The sequence below is a fragment of the Cyrtonyx montezumae genome, unplaced genomic scaffold (assembly GCF_038088225.1).
Source record: "Cyrtonyx montezumae isolate F1298 unplaced genomic scaffold, pur_monq_1.0 scaffold_14, whole genome shotgun sequence".
NCBI lineage: Eukaryota > Metazoa > Chordata > Aves > Galliformes > Odontophoridae > Cyrtonyx > Cyrtonyx montezumae.
The window spans coordinates 4537658-4554827 of NW_027071870.1; the positions used below are offsets into that span (position 1 = coordinate 4537658).

Here is a 17170-nt window from a genome sequence, read left to right on the forward strand (position 1 = left end):
CTGCTGGCCACGCTCTTTTTACTGCAGATCCAGGATGCCATTGGCCTTCTTGGCCATAGTTACATTTCAACAACTCTAGATCTGCTCTACGCAAAGAAGGAAACTACATCACAAGTTCTACTTTTTTCTTTTGAACACCACTATTAAGATCAGTTTAATGAAACAGAATAAGCACATAGAAGATGCTGTGGTATTTTACATGCTTAAGGGCAAAATTTTATGTCTTGTGGTATGCCATTACAGAAAGTTAGCAGCCAGAGCATAGCAGCACAGCTTTTAGCAATTTCATACAAACTAGCACAATGTGGTTTGGTTTTTTGTGTGTGATCTTTGTTTAATCCTTGCAGTTGTCTGTGCAACTGTTAGTAAGTTAGAAATGACATATGCAGGACATACAGATCGGTTTGTTTTTGTTTGTGCTGATTGTTTTCCCCTTCTGGCTGATCACATTGTGAAATAGTTCCCTCTCTTCCCTATCCCCCATCCCCAGAAAAGCAGAAGTTGTAGAAGTTCCCAATGAATTATGTGAACGCTTCTACATTTTCAGGTTACACAGTGTTTCTAAATGACTACTTTGCTTCATTTTAGCAGCTCCTAGTGATGTTGCCCAAACTCTTGCAAGACCAAAGCAATCCATTCCCTAAAGGTAAACAGTGTTCTGCAGTTGAGGACACACTTTGCTCTTTGCTGTCACACTTAGCTGATCATTGTCACAATGCTGAGTAGCAGAATGGTTTTCTTTGTTTCTCAGTAGCTAGGTTTGTTTCTTCAGTCAGTGAGGGGAGAAAAAAGCCAACACAGCAATGTGTACTAAAACTGCTGAATTAAAAATGTGCCACTGAATAGTTACAACAGCCAAACGTGTAATACCTCCACCCTTTCCATGGACGCAAGGAAAGCTCAATAAAAGGTTTGAAAGTCAGGAATATGTTCAGAATTCATTGCTTTCTTTTAGCCTTCAGCAGGTGGCACTGCCACATAACACGTCTCCCTGAGCCTGTGAGGGCAGTTTCCTTTTGTCTTGAACTGTGAGGGATTCTTTTGCTTTCTTTTTCCTTGTATCTTTGTTTTCTTTTTCCTTAGACCTGGTTTGTCGATATTGACTTTTCAAAGCTATTTTGCCTCTATTTGTCTAACCAGAGATAAATCTCTCACCACTATATCCAATTTGGAATTGCTGCTGAGTAAGAACACTCATTTAAAAAAAGCATTAACTATACACTTATACACTGTTTTATTTGGAAAGTGTTTTGGATATTCGAGTGGCCTAATGGATCATACACACGTTTGTGAGAATGGAGGTGGCAAAGCGTGCTATTAAAAAAATGGCTGTTTCAGAGGGATGTTGGTAAGAACATTTTGTATTTGTATGAAAGTGTACATTTTAAACGTTTTTAAAAGGCATGCTATACATTTTTAAATCTGTCTATTTAAGTTTTGAAGCTGTTTTCATTACATTGGCCTTCAGTGTTCAGTGTTCCTCTGCTGTCAGTGGCCTGGGAAATGTGAGGACAGTTGTGATAAGTTGAAAGCTTCCAAATATATTGTGTATCATATACACTTTGCACGTATCTTGTCACCTTTCAGAAAAAGCAAGCACTGAAAAATCAGGAGTGAATTGCTATTCCATACCTAGAAATTTTGTTCTTTATTAAACGAATATTTTAATGGTTTGTTTGGGGGAAGATTGGCTTCTGTGGCTGCTGTGCTGTATTTGTTCTGAAAATACGTTATTCACTGGGGCTGTCAGTTACCAATAACTGTTTACTACTGAAGCCCTGTAAAGATGGGGGAAAAAATCTTCATTTCAAGCACAAATATTCCTGTTCATCTCTGTGGAACTATTTGTATAATTAAATTTGGTGGTTAGCATAAGCAATTACAAAATTGCAATCTTAGAGTGATAAGTCGTTTCAGAAACACAGCTTTTAATAAAAGCTTTGCAGCTAATTACTGCTCTTTGCCTGGTTATATTTTTAGGATGCTTTTGTGAAAATTATTCAAACATAGGGAATTAAATCTCTCTGGAATGGACTTTCACCACCATTATAAGAAGTTTATTTCATTTTTAGATACGTGATTTTAAAAATTTGCTAAATCTGAACTAACAGATAATGATGCAATCAGTTTGATCAGAAACACCTAGAGACACCTAGGTAGGAGAGGTATCCTGTGTACTTTTGTGTACTTTTGTGATTTCCACTGACACTTCAGTGTTGCATCTGGGGGTGCAACCTTTACTTACTTTTAAAACCATATACCTAGAATCTTCCTTATTTCAAAGAATGAATTATTCCTTTTCTCTCTACCAGGTAAATTTATATAACTGAATATTATTATTAAGTCTCCTACTGGTATGTCAAAGATAAACATCCTCAGTCTGTTTTAACTCATATTGTTATTATTACATTAACGTGGTGCAGACAGTAACTCAAATCTCTACAATCATGTCTTCCTTCATGAGCAATGAGAAATCCTAGGAAGTGGTCAAATGAAACATACATTAATTTTTCTTTGTAAGACACTAAGTGTGGTGTAACAGCCATCTTGTGCAAGTGAAGCAGCCTAATGGAAAGCACTGGTACACTTCTTACTTGTGCACAGAAAAGGAAAGCATAGTTGAGCTCATTATTTATCCTGCAGCATGTGGCTATTTCAAAATATACAGGTTTATGAGCTAACCAAACCAAGAGGTCTGAACTTCAGCCAAGATGGAGAGTTTTTTCTTCAACTTATGTTCTCTACTCCCAAGAGAATTTTCTTGATCTGAGAGTGGTATACAGTACTTGAAAGAAATTCTTAACTATGGCTTACTGATTTTCCAAGCATTAGTCTTCACTATTTAATGATAATGGGGTATATGCTATAGTGACACAGATAAAAAGCACAAATATAATTGTAGTTTTATAGTAGGTTATGCTATTTTTACTCCTACAATGAATGATTATAACAATTAGTCCATACTATGCTGAGGAACAGAAAAAGCTTATATTTACATACTCCATATTGTCTTTCAAGTAGTGAGTATCAAAAGCGTCGATTAAGATAGAGAAAATACTCTCACAGTTGAGAAATATACATTAAGCATTTAAGGCTGGTAGCTACTTTCATAAAGTTGTGCTTGTTTGCTTCATATTCAGGTCTTTCAATTCCATTCATTTATTGGAGCAGTTCCGAGGCTGACGTAAAATAAATATTGAATGAGGTGATCCACCACCACTTTACTTAGTTTTTTTCTTCATGAGATGAAAAACTAGAAAACTGGAAAATGTGTGAATTTGAAATTGTGAACTAGAGACAGTGAATCAAAGCCATGTGATTAATGCTTTTTTTTTTAACATATAACAGCAGCTGAAAATTCGTCTTTTCCTTATTTAAGCAAAATACCCATACAAGATGGTTGACTTTATTTTCCTGATTTCCTTGTATTAATTCAGATTCCCTCTCTTATTGTTTAGAATAATGGTTTTTCCTACCACAATAATGTATCTTACCTTCTATGACCAACTGAATGAAGCTCTGAAGTCTAGACTAGGAGAGGACAATGACCACATTCCACTTGTTGCAGGTTTCTTAAGCTGATGTAAGTTGTCTCCTGTTTAGAGAGAAAAATGGAATAAAACACCTCTGTGCTGTTTTCTTTTCTTTTGCTTTTCCTCTCCTCTCTGTCTCCCCATTCTCTCTTTTCAGATAATTTCTTGTGGCTTTGAAAAAAGGGTAATGTTACATGAAGCCAGGCACAGGAAGGAACACTACGTTTTTCTACCATTTCTTGAGTGACGTAACTCCCTTACACGGACTGATGTGATCTATTTTTGCTGTCACATTTATCCTGGGCTACATAAAAAGAAGTGTGGCCAGTGGATTGAGGGAGGTGATTGCCCTCCTCTTCTCTGCTCTTGTGGAGTCCCACCTGGAGTACTGTATCCAGGCCTGGGATCCCCAGCACGAGAAAGATGTTGAGCTGTTGATTGAGTCCAGAGGAGGGCACAGAGGTGATCAGAGGGTTGAAGCACCTTTCATGAAGAAAAGCTGAGGGAGCTGTGCTTGTTCAATCTGAAGAAGAGGGTCTGTGGAGAATTCATTGCAGCATTTTAGTACCTAAAGAGGGCCTGCAAGAAAGCTGGTAGGGCACCCTTTTTCAGGGAGCGTAGTGGTAGGACAAGGAGTAATGGCTTTAAACTAAGAGAAGGTAGATTTAGATTAGATATTAGGAAGAAAGTCTTCACCATGGGAATAGGGAAGCACTAGAACAAGTTGCCTAGAGAGGCTGTGGATGCCCCTTCCATGGAAGCATTCAAGGCCAGGTTGGATGGGATCCCAGGCAGCCTGACATAGCAAAAGGTGCCCATGCTCATGGCTGGGGAGGTGGAACTACATGGTCTTCATGGTTCCTTCCAACCCGAGCCATTCTATGGCTCTTTTCATCAAATATATAGGGCAATGTGAGACTTAATTTTTAATGTTCAGGAAATGTAAATCTTGATTTTTACAAACCTCCAATTTTTCTCATTTTCAGTTGTCTCAGTTACTGTAATGAGTCCCCCAGTGCTGGTCAGAGCTAGAATGCATTATTGTGAGCTGTCCTACAAGCAACTGCACTGGAGCATCAGTAGTAAAGGGGCCAGAGATGGGTGGCCTTCCCTGTGGAGAGACTGGAGCTTGACTCTTCTGAGAGATGTACCTTTCTCAGGTGGGGTTTATTTCAGATGAAAGTTTGCATTATGTAAGATATGTTTTTCCATGATTCTTTTGCACATTTTTTGTGTATTCTTATGTTATTATACAAAAGTGATTAGCTTTAAGAATAACTGAGATTGACTTGTTCTCTTTTGAGTGTTTGTCTATAATTTTGTCATTTATGGATGCCTGATTGTGTTCATTATTACTTTTCCCTTTCCTTGTGTTTGGTCTGTTTCATCTTATGTAATGTCTCTTTTAAGACTTTTAATAGGAAATGTTCTCTGTGATATTTCCTTGTAGAAGGACATTCTGTACATGTGTTCTGATGTTTGGTTTTGAAAAAATGTACAAACACAGGACGACACGGTACTTTGTGTCTTCAGGCATTTTTGCTAGCAAGATGAATTAGTTTGTATAACTGTTCCAGAAAAGACAAAACTAGAGCACCACTTGGCATTGAAGCTTCAAAGCTGAAAGTTAAAAAGAAAAGTCTGATCCAGAGTATAGCTGGGCTTAGTGCTATACTTTAAGATAACTGGGACAAAGGAGATCATGCGCTCTCCCATTTTTTCAAAGCTCTGCTGTCTCCTGAGCTGTGGAAATAATTGGACGAGAGCACTGAAGTGTTCCAACTTAACTTATTAATGCCAGTGGTTAAAACCCATGTCTCTTTGAGGTCTTTTATTGTCAGGGCACTTGTGAGCAATGGGGTAGCAGTTGTTCTCAAAGCAGTTTCTGTCCTTTGAATAGTAGTGGGAATTACACCTTTAAACACCTTGTGTTGGTCCAGAGAAATGCTTCAAACCCAATTTTCAGAGGTAGAGGACCTCTGAAGTATTTGACCTACTATCTTTGTTCTCCTGCCTCATTCTCAGTATTATCTGGTGCCTAATTTAATTCGTGGTTCTAAACAGTCCACTTGAGCAATAGTTGCTTTGGTCCCTCAAGAGATTTTTGAGCACCTGGAATACAATTTAAATTGGCTGTGAACAAAGCAAGTGCATGATGAGCAGCAGCGATGAAGATATTTAGCTTAGAGTTGCATTTAGTTCTGCTAACTGCTATTTCAGGTGGTTTGTTTTCTGTATGAATAATACCCTGTTTTCTTTTCCTTTGCTACTGGTAGATGATTAAAGAACGTGCTTACAATGCATTTCCTTCTGAAGGATATGCTGTGCCTTGATAGGACTTAATTTCACTTTATGTGATAGGGAAGGCTTCTGAACCTGTGGCAACACGCTTTCTTTAAGGCTAAGATAACAGTATTCAAAATTCACCTTTGGCTTAAAGGGCTTCCAGTCCAAGATACATTTGTAATTCACTCATTTCCCTGTCTGCCGAATGCATCATTCCCTTAGAGACTCAAAAGGGATTCTAAAACTCTTCTTCTTGTTACAATTGTCTGATTATGCAAACTCTTGCTCTATTACTGATCTTTGTCTGTAGTAACAGATCTTTGTCTGTAGTTAAAATGAACCAGTTATCTTTCCCTCTGCTGCTTTTAACAGAGTGGAAAGATCAATGTGGTATGAGAGAGTGCTCAGAGGAGGGAACTAAGGTGATGTGTGTTCTCTATTCTCATATTCTTGCATCCATGGCTCAAAGCTGATGATGTGAACAAAGGGTGTTCAGTCTTGATTAATGTTTCAGAATGTGTTTTCTGAATATTTTTTCCTTGTAAATACTCTCTCTGCAGTAAAGGTACGTTCCCTTACTACCTTCTCTTTGAATGATACACCAACAGCATCATGGGCTGTGGTAATTTTACAGCAGAGTCCACACCTTTGCTGCAGTTAGCTTTCTCAAGAGGAATTAAAGTCAGTGTAACAATTTGTATTTAAGAAAGCAGCTGCTCTGTGAAAATACCCAAGTGATGCAGAATGACTGTGTTAGCAGCACAGTGTAGAGTCCCACTGTGTTAACTCAAGTGGGAAAGATATGCTTCAAGAATGTTCAAGCAAGCTGACTTGAATAAAACTCAAGCTGTGAGTGCCTGCTAGAAGCACAAGAACTAGATTCACAATAGTTGAGTCATCTAGCAATGTTGTGGAGAACACACATGTGAAACATATGCAAGGAAGAAAGGCTTGCACATGCTCTAAGTCTTGGATTTAAATAATCTATAGTAAAACAGTGTTACATACGTTCCACAGTAGGTTTTCCCCAATCTCTTCTGAGATACTGCCTAGTTTACTTTTGCAAAATATTTGAGGCTTAGTTTCCACAGCAAGAAAATACTGTGATATTTCTCTACTGCCGCAGCATCCAGAACTCAGTCCTGAATGAGTCACAGCTATCTTTTAGGATACACAAATCTCAACTGCAGTATGTATCTGACCAACTGCCACAGGGAAGCACTCCGTAACTCAGCTCAGTAACACCTGCATTCTAACTAAAACTCATTGAAGTAGAAAGAGTGCAGTTTATTGCAGCAGAAGAGAGCAAAAACAGATGTTATTGTCTCTCCTCAGTAATTCCAGAGAGCAAAACCATAGTTCTTGGTTGTGTCAGAATTAAATGTTATGTGCTGTGGTCCAAGAGAATATGAGACAGCCTTGAGGAATCTTTCATCTTCTATGAAACACATTTTTGCAGAGTTATCAATTAGAAGATTTATGAAATATATGAAATATCCCTGAAAACATAGAAAATAATTATAAACTTACAGTTTGAATTATATTGTATCACATTAAAAGAAATCTGTTATATGAGTTTTGTAATGCTTTTGTTAGATTGTCTTAAGATAGGAGATACTTCATGGGAATGGCAAAATGATTAGGATAATTTGTATCGTGAGGAAATCTGGAGTATGTGTATGCAGATAAGGGGAACCGGATGGGCTCTCAGAGTAAGAGAATACTTCTGGTTTCCTTTCAACTTTGGTTTCTATTTGATCCTATTGCCACTGTAGAATTCTTACATCTGTCACTGATTAAAGAGTTGAACTGAAGTGCAAATCTGTTGTAAAAGGTTTTTTTCTTTTGGTTTTGCTTTTTATGACCATAGAAGTGTACTGGTATAATTATGAACATTTCAAGATGATGTGCAAGAACATTGGTGCCCATCAACCAACCTTCTTATTGCTTTTACTTCAGGTGCAGCATCTGACTCTGTAAGTATACATTTTTGTTTCTAGGACTACTCTTTATTATTGTCACTCAAAAACTATTTATCTCTTTATAAGTGAAGTGGCTTTACACGATTCTTTCAGAAATGATGTATATTTTGAAGTGCATCTACTTCAGTCACACATGGTCTGCCATTCAAGCTGATTAGGTGTTCTGAAATACAGGACTTCAATAGCATCACGTGCTTGGAATAACTAATTTTAAATTGTGTGCAGCTTAACGTAAAAAAACCCAAAACCAATTACTACTGACTTGCTGGTACTCTAACACTAAAACTCTGCCTTGTTTTTTTTCCTAACAGATTGCAGCTGTCACAACCCTGCCATTTGATGTAGTGAAAACACATAGGCAGAGTGAGCTTTGTGAGAGTGAGGCTTTACAAAGCAGTTGCAGGTAGTGACACCACTAAACAGCTGTTCAGTCTGTCTGCTAACCACATCCGCTGCTGAACGCTCGGAATTCCCTCTGGATTTGGATTGCTCAGCAGTTCCTGCAGAACTGTTTCACAATAATCCATGTGTTTAACACACGCAACAAAGCTGGTTCTTCTAGCCACAATAAAGAACAAACCAAAACAGAATGCTTGCAAAGGTGGATTTTCAGTTGGAACTTTAAACATTCATCTCTTCTGGTTTCTCTAAGAATTATATCAGCAGGCATTTATGTCTTTTCCACATTGTAACACTTTGTACAATAATTTTTATCTCCTAGGAGAAAAGCACTATCTCATAAATGACACAGAGGGAAAAGGTGCCAGTCCAGTACAACTCATAGTAATAAGGTGATATGAATTACAACCAGAAAATCCAGAACTCTTATGGTAAGGCAGACCGACTGCAAACTCACAAACATTCAAGCAGTTACATGTGAATAGGGGAATACTGCAGTTCTTATAAAACACTCACATGGACAGTGCTCTATTGAAAAAGGCTTCTAAGTTGATGAAAATTACATGAAAAAATGTTTGCACATTCACTACCAGTTGGTACTAGAAAATAAAAGCAGCAGTGTAACTCTTAAAACATTGTATTTATTAACAGTATTTTTTTTCCTAGAGTTTAGGCTATAGAAAAAATGCTTTGCTCAAGTTATATATTTTTAACCTTTTTTTTGTGTGTGTGTGATTTCAAAGAAATTATTTCTGAGGACATGTTAGTGACTACAACATCCATTTTAAAGGACAAAGGAACTTCTTTTTTTCTCCTCTGTTCTGTAGAGGGCCACTACATTTTTAAGCAATTCAAGTTGTATGAAGAAATGTATTTTTCCATTACCTGGGACTTGAACAAGTGAGGGACTTCTGTTAACCTGAATACAAGTCAGATCATGGCTTTAAGATTAAATATTAGTAGAAAGATGGAATAACCAGACATGCTGAGAAGCTCATTTAAAAGGCACTCATTCAGTAAGATACCATGAAAACATACTGATCACATTTTGGCATAAGGTTTCATTCTGTTAGGTAAAATATCTTCTTTTCTGGTGTAATTCTTGAATGACATTCAAAGATTTAAAAAATTAAATATGAACTGTTACTGTGTTTCAATTCTTCCCTTGTACCAATGAATGTAAGAATTCATTGCTAACACCTCACGGAATCACAGGTAGCTGCCTAACATTTATTTGGCCGATATGAACTAAATATATGTTTTTAATTTCAGTATGGTTATCTGTAAGTTGTGCTGCTTGCAGTCTTTCCAAATGCAGCTGTTATTACAGCTGGATCCTGACAATGCATTTACAAATAGTTCCTCTACTACTGCCAAAATACTTCACAGCTTCCCAGTGCTGTAGGACGTTCCTGCTAAATGCACTCTGTGAAACTCTTTTATCTAAAAAAATAAGATCTTAGTTTCTCCCACATTACAGATCAAGGAAAACAGCACGTGCAGAGGGAAATGTCACAAAAAATTCATTTGTTTAAAGCAGCTGCGATGCCTACAGTGCAGCTGGCTTCTTGGTGTAGTTAGGTCACTCAGTATCTGAATCATCTGTACCAGGAACTGCAGCCCACATCTCAAAGATCCATGCTTTCTTAAATATAATTTGGGGCTGATCTGATTTTCAGAATCTTAGGCTCTTCAAGCTTTTGCAAAATCTGCTGAGTGTATTGTCCTACCTTAATTATTATACTCGTGACTCACCATATCAGTTCTCAAAACCTACCTTTAGATTCAGCTTACCATAAAAGGCAAGCTCAATTTTAGAAGCGATCATTTAGCTGCATGTATAAAGTGACATGGAGAGAGAGAAACTCAGCTGAAAGCTAGGCAGTATTTTCAGCTATGTCAGTTACTCCAGGAATGAATATTATCTCTGTTTGTATCATTTACTGTAGGCATTACTGTGATTTTTTTCTTTAATGATATTTTAACTTCAATATTATATGAATCTGTGTAGTATGTGAATTTCATATCTTGTATAAATGACTTCATATATATATATATATATATATACATATATATATATAAATTAAGATAAAGCTTATCGTTGCATCTGAAGTGACATTAGATCTTTACAGATTTTTTTTTTCTGTGGTATTGTCTGTGTTGTTTAATTCACTGTTCTTTTGTACTACACTGAGATCCATAGAGGGACTGCACATCTACCTGGGCGGTTGTGAGGAAAATTGTCACTAAAAAAGAAACCCTTTCCTTTCTTTTCTGGGCAGGTATTACTCCACAGCTGTTTAAGGTTGCTCCTTCTTGCACCATAGCAATGAGCACATATGAATAGGGGAAGCCTTTCTTCAGACATTTAAACGAAAAGACAAACCAGCATCCTTAATTCTCCTTCATCCAACTGCATGAAGTCAACATATATGGAGAGATTTGTGCCAAACACGAATCTGCCTGTCAAAGTATTTCTCAACATTACATACGGTAACTAAATGTAACTTCATTTTTAAGCTGTTCTGCAAAGGATAAATTGGCTTTTTTTTCCTTAAGAAAAATACATGATATTGAAATTGTCATTGAAAATTTCATGACTTCTCTTGCAGCTACAGAGAGGGAAAAAAAAAGAGGTATTTTGACTGTTTCTCAGTGAACAACTGCCATTGTTAATTTTTCAGTCTGTCTAAATATTCTGTTGGACGTTTAAAACAATGTTTAGAGAATACTGTAGGTAGCCCAAGGAAGGGATGTCTCTGTAGGAGGCTGACAGAGAGTAAATTCAGTAAGTACTTGCTTATGCTTGCCTAATACCTGTTCAAATGTGCAAAGGCTTATTTGCAGCTCCGTAATTTGTGTAAATGCATACTTCTGATTTTCAGGTTTATTTATAACAAGAAATATTTTATGTCAAGCTGGAAAAAATACATAGTGCCTGTTAGAATCCCAGAGAACATCATCAATACATTGCCAGGTGCTGCAGCGGCTTTTTAGTTCCAAACAGTATTCCTAGTGCACGCTCTTACTGGGAAATCAAAGTGCACCTAGGCACTGAAGCTGAGCTGGTGTGCTGGAGGAACACTCTAGAACATTCACACGTTTGTGACCCATGGCACCTTGCATATCAAAAAAAAGCTTCAAGACAGACAACAGGCTCCCTTCCATGCAGCATTGCCCATGCACTGTTTGCACGGACCGCAGTCTTTTTCTGCTCTGATAAAGGTATCCTGATGAAAATTCAGCACACACTGAAAATGCCTTAGTTGTGAAGAAAGACGTTAGGCATAAAGTTCACAGAGCATGGTGTAGGCAAGACCTCCTGCCATGGGAAATATTTGACACTATTCCCCCCATACTGTAATTTTAATAGTAAATGTAGGCCTTAATGTGAGTCAAAAGTGTCAAGAGAACCAAAAGACTAAAAAGCCATAACAGCAGATTCTGGGCCACACAATGGAATACTGCAACAACATCCCCTCATTGTCCAAGAATTTGCAGTAAATTCACTAGTACTGAAATTTGCCAAATGCTCTTATTTTACCTTGTTTGATTAAAACAGAGACAAAAACTAGTAATGAGTGATGATACAAAATGTTTAATTTACATGCAACATTTATGGACCGTCAAGGCAACAAAACGTACAGTTGGCCATTTTCTCAGTGCTTTTTTTTTTTCCTGAAAAATGATTCATGTTTAAAACTGAGAAAGACACACATAACTGATTTCCCATGCACAAAACGACACCAAAAAACTCAGTGGTGTCAGACTACATAAAAGACTTCAGTTAAACGACACGTGAATTTCACACCAGTAGCTCCAAGAAAAGAGCCATCAGCTAACATGACTGAAGATCATGATCATAGTCCCCTCCAAAACACCGATGAAGTGGGAGAAGTGTTTAACAGCAAACAGGACTGAATAAATCACTACACCTCGATGGAGAATGTTAACTGTGGTACCAGGATTCCCTTGTTGCATTCACAGTAGACATGCACTCTCTAACTTATAAAATAGTATTTAATAATGTTAATCAACTGCCATGAGAGAACAGGTACTCAATAGTAACAACCAAAACTCCGTTACGTGAAGGGATGGGCATTCTGACAGCGTATGAAAGGATTTGATATTCTGAGTTCATTACAGAGAAATTAATTGAATGGTTCCATGAGGAGTTAAAAAAGTAAGGCCTGTTGGATTTTGCTAAACCGCTGTAAAATTTTCCATAAAAATGGCCTCTTCCCTTATTTACAAGCCAGTGATACGGTGACCTCCAGCTCCATGGGCTAGAGCTGAGGAGATGGACCTTGAACTGCGCACAGCAAAATCCAGCAGTGCCTCAAGTTACAGACCGAGCCTCACACTTAGAGAGGCCAAATGTTTTCAGTGGCTTTAGTAAAGGTGAGAGTGAATTCTCTTTCTTTCAAGCCCACCCTACAACGACCAGACTATGTGTAGTGCTAAGGTACCGTTACGAGCAGCAAACCAACCCAAACCAAACAGTGTAGTGACAGACTGTAAACATGTGAGAGTCAGCAATCGAAAATCTGTCTTGTATTGCAACTGTCATGTAAACAATTTATGAAACTTCTTTGGCACAAAAAAAGCATTTTCCCTAGCACTTACAAATACAACATACTTACATGCACTTAAGATTTAAGTTTAAAAAGTTACTAATCATACTGAGAAGCATTACCTTGATTAGGAAAATTCTTAGATAAAGGATCCAGTACATCTTACAAAGAAATAAGAATATAGTTTGCAATTCAAAAATCAGTTTGCAAACTTTGTAACTGTCGGCTAATCTGGAAAGTTAGTTTCATTTAAAAAAATGTTACAGGCTGTTTATATCAGTAATTGGAATCAATGGCAAATAATTTGAGAAAACTGACCTAAATAAGTTCTGCTGTATTACCTAATCGAGGAAAATACCTATTGCACTACTACAGGAACGAGAGCAACCTTGAACATGAGAATACTGTCATTACATTGCCTTTGTTTCCCCTTTTTCACTCTCTGTGGCTGAATGCATTCAGTGGTGTTAGCAAAGGTGAGAGTGAATTCTCTTTCAAACACGCCCAGACTATTGCAGTAGTGCCACGGTGCCATTACAAGAGGCAAACCAACTGTAACTGTAATCTTGCCAATAAATACACAACCCAAACTTCCCAAGGAGCTAACCCCATCTTCCTTAGTCCTCCTCTTTCCAGTAAGGCCAATAAGCCAAGAAATTCCTGTATAATATTAAATTATGTTAGCCAGGTCACTCAAAAGCTTGAAAATTGGTGAGCTTCCTCAATATTTACAAATTGCTAAGTATGCTTGACTTAGACATCAACTTACATTTGTTATTATCATGCAACTTTACGAATTACTAGGAGTGCTTCAGTGTGGTTCTTCAGTGTGATTCAGACATCTCATTAGTGCCACGATGCTAATAGGAATGTGAAACCTAACACTGAATCAACTTGAGAAGAGCTCCACTGGTTAAATACGCTATCTGAGGTCCTATGCAACATACACAGATGAAAAGATGGATTTTTAAGTAAAATATTTATTTGCCTACAAAGACTGGCTTTAAGTTTTCCTGTCTCTTCTGCAAGAGTTGGCATTTAAAGCACTGCAGAGAAGCACCATGGCTATAGTAGGGCCAGGCTGTTAACCATTGCAAGGAGATACAAAGGTCATGGCAGTTAAACAGGGGGCTGATTTCCAACTGCTTCATTATAAAGATCAGTCAGAAGCATCAGAATATATGTCTTGTACCTGACTGAGAGTTAAATAATTCAGGACTAAAGCAGAAAACTTCCCTCTGGGGGAAAAAAAAAAGCTGGAATGAAAATTTGGAGAAATTGTGAATTAAACAGGTAACCGTGAAAAGAAAAAATAAAGCAGCTTCTTTTTGCCTTAGAACTAGCAGTCTTCATTGAAAGTCATATTGTGGAACATAAACCAAATGCATACAATACAAAGTTCTTCCTGCTCGCGTGCACCTCAAGACGGTGTTAAGCCTGGACTTGTCATCTCTGTCGTGGGACTTGCAAGGTATTCACTTGATTTCAGACTTGTGAGAGATTTGTAGCTTGCTACTGAAGTAAGAGAACCACAAAGACCGAGGAGCGATGGAGTGTCTTCCTTTCCTGTTAAGAAAAGCAAGAATTAAGCTAATCATCACAGCACAAGGCAATCTGACCACCAAAAAATGAGGGAATAAAAGAGAATATTCCATTTAAGTTATGATGAACTACACGTTACTGCTTCAGCACACACATACCTCACAAATGCAATTAGAAAGGCATCACTGATTCCTGCTTTCCCCATTCACGTGGAATAGAGATTCTACCTCAGCATCACTGACTGGGCTGCAGTCAGCCTCCCCACCCAGGGAGGCTCAGAGGCGCCACTGACTGCACAGTGAACAGAAGACACTGATCCAAGCACTGGCATCAGCTGAGTACATTACAGGTGGAAATGATGCTACAAATACATCATCAGTACCCCAGTGCTAATTCTGAACCCCTGGAAAGGATTAGAATCAACTGGAGTCAGAACGTAATGCTTTGAAAGTAAACATGCTGTGTTTGGTTTTCATTCTTGCTAACCTAAGGCATATTATTTTGCACCAGTTCCGCTAATAAATTACATTATAAAGAAAGTAAAGAAAGTGATTACCAATATATCTCCCTGTTTCATCATTCCAGATGCCCCACAGGATAAAACAGATTCATAGATACATTAGGTTGGAAAGGACTGACAAGATCATCTAGTTCAACCATCCTCCTATCACCATCCATAGATCACCTTAGGCTAAGTTTAAAGCAGCTTAAAAAGGACAGAGGCATAAGACTTCACCAGACCTATCTGCTAAAACTGCACGACCCTTTTCTGACAGCAAAATTTTATTTTTGTAAAGAAGGATGCAAGAAAACAAAGAATACCTCGCCTCAAATAATTATGGAAAACAAAGACGTGGCTCTCTTGCATCACATATGGTCCTCATTAGCAGATTACATCAGATTTTAGATCTCTTTTCTACTGAGCTTTTTTCAAGTGACCAGTTTTCCTAAAGAACAAACTTGAGAACTCCCCTTAGGAAGTGGTCGTTTTCAGAAAAATCTCCATTAAAATTACATTTGAAAAACTGTTCAGTGTGAGGACACATACAAAGAACAGTCTCACACTGTACAGGTACAGTTCTTGAACTCATGTGAACATGAAACCTGACTATGTGATTAATTCAACAGTAACATGAAAGATTGCCACTCAGAAGCACACGGGGGGGCAACGTGATCTCGCTGTTATAATATCGTGTCTGGCAGAACTATATTAAAGCTTTGATATTGATGGATCTCTCTAATTTAGAAATGAGTCATCGTGACACCTTTGAAGACAGAATCCTGAAATCAAAACTACTAAGATATTACCCATGTTTTCTACATCTTAATTCGTGGAAGAGAAAAGAAAGTATAAACTTCAAAGGATTAATATTGAAAACAAAACAAACAACAAAAACCAAACACCCCCACACTCAGCTGCTGGAAGTAAATCAGCACAAGGACGTTCTTCGTAACAGACATTTCAATTTCTCTACCCTGGCTTGAAGCATTTAGATTTTAATACTGATTAATGTTTTTTAAAAGTTCTGACTTTTGCAACCATAGTATTTTTAAAGTATAGAATTCTGAAGTGATGAATTCAAATGCTTGAATTTGGTATCTCATGAGATACAGAAAATTGCTTATAGCAATTTCACTTCTGTGCTCCAAATAGTGCTGTTTCACAGATTTTCCAAGCGTTTCCCCACTTTTCACAACTGTCCACTAGATGGAGCAGGGAAACTTTGTAAGTCTACAGATTTTGAGGAGGCAACATGTCGCACATATAATAGCGCTGCCCATAGCGTGTTCCTTTAAGTTTTCTTTCAAGAAAGAGGAGCAGGATGGGATCACCACTGAGGTAATTCAGAAAAGGAAAAAGAACTTAAAATGTTTCACTGAGTTATAGGAGGAAGATGCCTTTCTCAGGTTCTATGATGGAGAAGGAATCAAAGAATCAGAATCACCAAGGTTGGAAAAGACCTACGAGATCATCCAATCCAACATCCACCTACCAACAATAGTCCTCACTAAACCATGTTCCTCAGCACAACGTCTGAACATCCCTTGAATACCTGCAGGGTTGGTGACTCCACCACCTCCCAGGGCAGCACATTCCAGCGCCTGACCACTCTTTTGGAGAAGAACATCCAGTCTGAATCTCACGTGGAGCAACTTGAGGCCATTCCCTCTCGTCCCATCACCAGTTACACGAGAGGTCGACCCCCAGCTCACTACAACCTCCCTTCAGGGAGTTATAGAGAGCAATAAGGTCTCTCCTGAGCCTCCTCTTCTCCAGACTGAACAATCCCAGCTCCCCCAGCCATTCCTCATAACACTTTACTCCAGACCGCTCATACATTTGAAGCATGGCCTTCAACGCAGCACAAAGTCCTATAATTATTTGGAGGCAAGGAATAGTCTTGATGAATGCAAATGTATTTGGAAGTTAATAATAGCCCTTAGAGAAACTGGAAAGAAAATTGCATAACAATGGAGAAAATATGCAGTACAAAGTCTTGGGCTGAAGATGCATCTCACTGGGACAGTAGATCAGAGCTAGGAAGTACAAAACAAAATGAAGCCATTAGACTGCCTCTGTACCTTCATTTAACAAGTTGATTCCACCCTGCTTCCCATCTTGTGAGTGGCCTGGATCCAGAGAGGATTGAGAAAGACTGACATCTGCTGAAAGTTGGTCTAGACTTTGAAAACTTTTCCTGTAAAACAAATCATAATTTTTAACATCAACGCATTTAATGATCTCAACAGAAATATTTCATTTTCTTTAAAAAGTTTTTTTTAATAAATAAAAAACTTCCTCTTAACTCTTCTGTCTTCTAAAACACTTATTTGCTAGAGCAAATTCTTTTTT

The 17170-nt window shown here is 37.9% G+C and overlaps 2 protein-coding genes across 2 annotated transcripts in view; one reads left to right on the forward strand and one right to left on the reverse strand.

Annotated features, from left to right (window-relative positions):
- Positions 1-600: 600 nt before the first annotated feature.
- Positions 601-10598, forward strand: SLC25A40 (solute carrier family 25 member 40). Its single transcript, XM_065731213.1, is given in 9 exon segments — positions 601-663; positions 1247-1348; positions 1981-2048; positions 3459-3583; positions 4520-4693; positions 7690-7758; positions 7761-7795; positions 8113-8197; positions 10396-10598. Coding segments are annotated over 9 exon segments (924 nt in total).
- A 2675-nt stretch (positions 10599-13273) lies between these two features.
- Positions 13274-17170, reverse strand: part of RUNDC3B (RUN domain containing 3B) — a 40200-nt gene continuing 36303 nt past the window's right edge. The window contains exons 10-11 of the mRNA XM_065731300.1: positions 16900-17015; positions 13274-14340 (exon numbers count right to left, since the gene is read on the reverse strand). Of these exons, the coding sequence (XP_065587372.1) occupies positions 14195-14340; positions 16900-17015 (262 nt within the window). The 3' untranslated portion in view covers positions 13274-14194. The remainder of the gene's footprint in view (positions 14341-16899; positions 17016-17170) is intronic.